This window comes from Austrofundulus limnaeus, unplaced genomic scaffold (genome assembly GCF_001266775.1).
Source record: "Austrofundulus limnaeus strain Quisiro unplaced genomic scaffold, Austrofundulus_limnaeus-1.0 Scaffold444, whole genome shotgun sequence".
Taxonomy (NCBI): Eukaryota; Metazoa; Chordata; class Actinopteri; order Cyprinodontiformes; family Rivulidae; genus Austrofundulus; species Austrofundulus limnaeus.
In genome coordinates this window covers 292,022-298,569 of record NW_013952846.1, presented here as the reverse complement: position 1 = coordinate 298,569, position 6,548 = coordinate 292,022, and the positions used below count along the sequence as shown (strand labels likewise).

General features: G+C 35.6%; 1 protein-coding gene across 4 annotated transcripts in view; it reads right to left on the bottom strand.

The window, feature by feature from the left end:
* The window catches only part of smg1 (SMG1 nonsense mediated mRNA decay associated PI3K related kinase), a 108,320-nt gene that overhangs the window by 90,504 nt on the left and 11,268 nt on the right, over positions 1-6,548 (bottom strand). For 3 of the 4 annotated variants that reach the window (XM_014024876.1, XM_014024878.1, XM_014024879.1), the window contains 4 exons: positions 5,778-5,930; positions 2,955-3,091; positions 1,624-1,682; positions 543-756 (listed from right to left, as the gene is read on the bottom strand). In XM_014024876.1, the coding sequence (XP_013880330.1) occupies positions 543-756; positions 1,624-1,682; positions 2,955-3,091; positions 5,778-5,930 (563 nt within the window). The remainder of the gene's footprint in view (positions 1-542; positions 757-1,623; positions 1,683-2,954; positions 3,092-5,777; positions 5,931-6,548) is intronic. The other variant, XM_014024877.1, reaches the window with a different exon arrangement.

The following is a 6,548-nucleotide window of genomic DNA, read 5'->3' as shown; positions in this document are numbered from 1 at the left end:
CATTACAACTGGCCCTTCGAGGGCCACCATAACTCTCATGTGGCCCTCGGTGAAAATGAGTTTGACACCCCTGATCTAGATGGCATTTTTGGTGGAGTTGCACCATGCAGTCGGTTTGAGATGAGCACTGGACACTATTTTTATTAGCTTAAAGTTGGCTGTGTGCTAGTTAAGTTATACTGATAAGGAAATATTGATGTTATATACAGTTAAAATGACAGCTCAGTGATCATTCTGTCTTTATTTTACTAAAATAAGAAAATCATTCTTATTCTAGAGCTGCTTTAAACTCACTTCCACACATGGTGTGACGTGTCTTCTACTCCAAACTTGTTTAATTAAAGACTATTAACAGCAGGAAGGCTAATTATTTAAAAAGCATGCATACTGTAATCTGATAAAACAGTTCATTGAGAACAATCTGAATCATCCAAAATCAAAAATGACTACTCAGAGCTGAGGAAGTGGGACTTGATATTGCTCCTTATCTGGGCATCTTTAGTTTCATACAAAAATTTCAAAGACAGACTGGTGCAAATTACCTGCATGATATGAGAGAAGGCCTTCCTCTCTCCAGCAGCCTCCAAAGCTCGCTGCGCAGCCATAAGGTACAGCAGTTTGACCTCATCCCGTCCACTCGAGCTGAACTTAAGAAAAAGCCACTTGAAAATGCGTTCAGCCTCGTAGCTGAGCACGGTGCAGAGCAGACCTAAACAGGCTGCTGCCTCCTGACGCAACTCCCACAGCAGCTTACTGCTACAAATGGAAACAGGAAAAAACTGTCACACACAGTAGGCAAAACACAATCAGTGGTCACTTTTACAAGAACAGCTTCTTTAACACTTTCTGTAAAAACTGGTGCTCATGAAACTATTTTTTTCCCCAGTTTTCTAGTTTAGACTCTGCTGAAACCATACCGACCAGTAATCCACTGGTTCTTAGAAAATCTGGTATTAAAGTGGCAACAACTGTACAGATCAAAGGAGCTGAGCTTAAATAAACCATTCAGATCAATCCAAATGATAGGTGTCGTGTACAGGTATGTATCAGTGAATAACACATTATTTAATTAAGTAATTTAATATTGATATTGGCTATAAGCCATCATCATCAAAATTAACTATAATAAATAATATAATAAATTAACAGTATACAACAATATATCTCAGTGTGGAATGAATTAATACAAGTTGTACTTTTTGAATTTTGCACTTTTCAATGATACGATGAGTAATTTGCCTGCAGTTTGCAACATTCAATCCACATAAAAAGGCTACTGCAACGTTGGTTTGGTCTTAGTCAAAATAAAAAGACCACAACAATCAGAGATCTAACACATTCATCATTTTAAATTTTCTATGTTTTCAGACCCAAAATGACTAATAATAATAATGTTCTGTTATTTTTATATAATTATATTTACTTTCTGTTCCATGTTCCCAGTCCCATTAAGGAAATTCCCATTTTGTGATGGAACTCCTAATTAGACCCATTTACTGCTCATTTAAGCAGATTTTCTGTTTCCTGTCTGTACTGAGGAAAGTAATGCAAGATGATTCAGTATGATCTGAATCCAGAATAAGGTCACAGTTTAACAAGCATATAACCTCAGATTACCCTTACCTCTCATTCAAAATATCATTCAAGGTGCTGAGGAGTGTGTCCAGTTGTTTGACCAGGGTCTATTTGAGACAAAGTACAAGCTGTTATGACAGTGAAATTATTGTTTGTGTCAAATACCTTTAAAACATTTCATGTCAAATCAAACCCCAGTTTGCAAATCCTACTAGGTTCAAACAAATGCAACCAGACATACTTTTGGTGTTCTGAGGTTTCATTGCTGGCCCTTTGGGCAGCTGTCAGAACAAACGTCATGAATTCAAAACCTCCGCTTACATCTTTGTAAAAGACATTAAGTACTTGTAGCTACTGTAATGGTGTCTCTGTCCATTGCTTGACAGTCATCCTGATAAAGCAGAGAGAAAGAAAAACTGATAACCGACTGCTATTCTTATCCAACTTGCAGTCATGGACACACTTGGTGAAATTTCTGGTTGTAAATCTAATCCTGAAGTTTTTGATTCATTCAAAATATTAAATTCAAGTTTTGTATTTTGTGTGTACATGGCTGAAACAATGGGTAATCTTTATAAGAGACATTTTTAACTTTTGATTTTTTTTGCAAGGTTAATGGTATTATTCTGAATTTCATATGAAGCAAGAAATGAAGTAAATCCTGCTCATCCAGTAGCATTGTTTGTTCACTCTACTACTAGTTACACTAAGAAAGTGATAATGGCTGCCAGTCAAAACATACGAGTTCAGTTTCAATGCAAACACGCGGGAGCGTTGCTAGCTAGGAATCATATTTTTCCTCAATGTTTATTGAATAAAAATGTCTCTGTAAAGTTTAGGTTAGGTATATAAACAGAGAGGTGTGTGTTTTTGCTCTTTATTTCTCTCCTGCTAAAAAAAAAAGACCTAATTGCACTCACAACTCTGCTGGACAGGAAGCCGATACTGACAAATTGGAAATTTGCAGTTCCACTTAATATGAGCTGGATTAGAGAGGTCCATAATTTGTTTTAAACTCGAGAAAATTCAGACTGGCTGGTTAGGGTTGAATCATCTGAAATAAGCTGGAGTACCTTCCTTTCATGTCGATGAAGGATGTCCAATTGTTTTAGACCGAGTGTGCTGTTTTTTAAAAATATATATTTAGTTCTGTTTTTTTTTTTGTTTGTTTGTTTGTTTTTAAATAATTTGTTTGTACTCACACTTGTCTGATGAGGGGTGGGCGTCAGGTTGGGGGGAGTTCAAAGTTATTGATGACTGTTTTAAACGTATCATCTGCGTTCACATTTTGGTGGCAGGCAATAATGTTCTTTAACAGAAACGTGTATTTTTCACGCTGCTGTATATTCAACTTGAATAGTGAATAAGATGCAACTGACCACTTTGCTCTCTCCATGGCTGATAAATTCCTTCAGCTGTTTTAGGGTGGCCAGCCTCCGGTCCCGGTCATCCTCCCTGGAGACTCGACGCAGGAGATTGGCCAGTCGAGACTCCTCTGAGTGAGCCATCCCTCTGTCTGCAACAACCACAGCCAAACACACACACACTCATTCTCTGAACCAGTGCAGGGTCATTCACTACAGCTTGAAACAATGAATTTCTACTTGTCATCACAGTACAACAAATACTGTATTTTAGAAATGTTGTACAACTAATAAGAGCCGATACTGTGCATTATTTGCTGCACAAGCAACTAAAGATTATACTAAAAAAAAAGCTACCTGTAAGTCGTATAGAGTTTTTACTGAGGGTGCAGTATAAATGTTGAGATGAGGTTGTGCAATATGAAAATCACATCATTCAGTTCGCACCTTTGAATCTTCTGCCCCGACTTACAACCCATCCGGAAAACCTTTACCCCCCTCCACTTAAGAACTAACTGTGTAATTGGTTAGAAGTTTGTGGCTGTGATTTGTTTGTGCTGAAAGCGCCGGATGCTGCATTTTTCTTCAACCACTCGCTTCCAAAAAAAAAACTCACTTCCAGAAGCTGTCTGTTGTACCCAGAAGCCAACGTTTATAAAGACAGTCAAACGAATAGCCTATTTTCTATTAATTTTATTTTATCTTGCAATTTGTGAAGCACAACATGGCTGAGACTGGTGAAATATGCTACAGAAGGTTTGACTTCATAAATCGACCATCAGCAATAAGAGTCAATCAGGCAGTCGATTTTTTAAGGACAATGTTTTCTACTTTCATTTAGCAAGCTTAGCTTTCCTTCAAGACATTCAACCTGTAAATTACTGTACAATTCAATCCCAAACATGCTGAAAGACAACCTGATCATGTGCAGTCCACCTTGTTTATTTCCAGGAACAAACTTCCTGTAAGATATCTAACACCTGACATCTGCTGAGAACTAAAGTACTGTTGGTTTTTGTTGGGTTTTTTTTTTTGCTCAAGAAAGACCTGTAGGGTTTATTGGTTTAAAATTAGCAACAATTTCTGAGAAAATACAATTGAATAATAAAACTTAAACACAGGTAAAAATTAAGAGAAAAATTTTGTTTTAAGAAAAAACAAGAGTCAGCGATAGCTGGGTAAAGAACTGATTAAAAAAAACAATTGTCACTTAAAACAACTTCTTAATTGCTCTAAATTTGAAATATGGAATACAACATTATTTTAAGATCAGATGAGGCATAATTAGGGATGCACAGATATGAAAATTTCAGCCGATATCGATATCCAATATAATTTTTGCTGTTATGGCCGATAACCGATATTTACCGATGTTACACAAACATAAAAATTATATATATATATACATATTTGCACAAACACACTTGTGTCTTTTCTTGATACCGTAAATAAATGACAAGACCTCTGACATGGCTCCCTACTTCAGTTATTCCTGGCTGTGCAGCTTAAATATCACTATCATGATCAAACAGATGCTGCTCAACCAACCATCTCCCCTCCCAAAACAGAAACACAAAGATAAAAAGTGGGAAGTCAATATCGGACGTTAATATCGGCCCAGTTTTACATATCAGACCGATATCGATATTCTAAAAATGACCAATATTGGCCGATACCGATATCAATGCCGATATATCGTGCATCCATAGGCATAATATTTAACTGCAAAAAATAAATATTAAAAACTCTGAATGTCATGTGACTACAACAGCTACATAGCCAACAGCCAAATATAATAAAACAGCATTTAGTTTTAGTAAGAACCAGATAAATGAAGCGCCATTGTGGCCCAGAGAGAATTTCCTGAGAGATTAACAGTGGAGTCAGTTCTGATGTATCACAGTGACTTTCAGCTGATAAACACAGACTGCCAAAAGAAATAAATATACTTGTTTAAATTTTATTACCATTACCAGTAAAAACAGCCTGTGGTAGTTTCCTCCTGCGTGCCCTGAAGAGATCACATCCCTGATTTCAAGCACCACAGCTGGAGAAACGTATTGAATAATATAAACCTTCATTTTCACAATCAGTGCTTATTCAGTACAGTATTAAGGTTTTACTCTAAAAAAGCGACCAGTTATAATTACTAACCAAACTAAGAAAGATAGTTTTCTCCTCTCAACCTCCTCAGTGTGCTCTCTAACAAAGCACGCTGCCTCTCATCTGGAATTAAAGTCATCTAAAGACATTTTTCCTGCAGGTTCCACTTTTAAAAATACCATGTACAATGATAATGTGCTCTATAGAAGTTAACCACATATTTATTCTCAGCACTGATGGCTCAAATCTGATTTCTTATCAAAGGTTTTGAGTGACTCCTTAAAATTAAAGCAATACCAAATCTGTGACTAATTTTTTTTGTGTTTTACAGAGTCTGGCCCACCTCAAAGCACTCAGTGCTCACACTGCATTTTCACAGAAATGTGTTTTCTTTAAGGAATCATTTTCTGTTGGCTGTACTGTTGTCTTAAGACCCATGTTTGTGCATTTAATTATGGGATGTTTGTTTTTCATTGTAAAGATAACTGAGTTTACACCGAATTAAAGGTTCTATAAAAATGCTATTGTCATAAACTGTATTATTAGTCACACCAGCACTTTAATGTTATTTAATGGTTATTATTACTTAGATTTTAAAAAGCTAGTAGGGCTCTGGAAATGATGTCAAATGTTTCCATCTAAACCTTACAAAGACTTGCGGTCCTGTCTGAGTAGTTCAGTGGTTGTTAATGTCAAGTTGTGTTTTAAAAAGCGGCACAGTGTATAGCAGCTTACCCTGCGATTTCCTCATTTCCTTAGAAGATAAAGCACGAATTCCATGCTGAAAAGAAGTCAAATCCGTTGTCACGTCATTGGGCCTCAACTCTTCCCCCAACGACTTCCAACCAAACGTAGTATCACCGACACCTTGATCAACTTCATATCCACCTATGGAACACAAACATGGGATTTACCTTAAATAAATCAGATGATACAAATTCAGTCACTGAACCTGCAGGTTTGTCTGGAGGACAAAAAAAAATCATAAGTGGCAGGTAATTTATTTTGCACATGAATTCTTTAAAACCTGCCAAGATACAGTAAAAAAAATTTTAAAAAATATTTACCAAAAAATCACACAAATCTATAGCACCCATGTAAAGAACTAAACAAACAAAGTGAACAATCATCCCTCCTTTTTAGTTTGAAAATAACTTCTTAATAAATCTAAATTTGAAACATGGACTCTGGTCTCTGTTTAAAATCAAATGAAGCACCAAGTTAAAGCACAAAAAATATATATATGTATGTATATATTAAACATGAAATTTGTTTCTTATATCAATGGTAAACTTTAAATTTATGGTTAAATGTAACAAAATTAATTTAATAAAAATAAATGAAATAAAAATTAATTTAATGAATTCCTGTCCCTGAGCTGTTGGCTTGAAGTAACTGAGCAATTTAGTTGGATAGCACAGTACTTAACATGAAATTTGTTTCTTATATCAATGGTAAACTTTAAATTCATGATTAAATGCAACAAAATACATTTAATAAAAATAA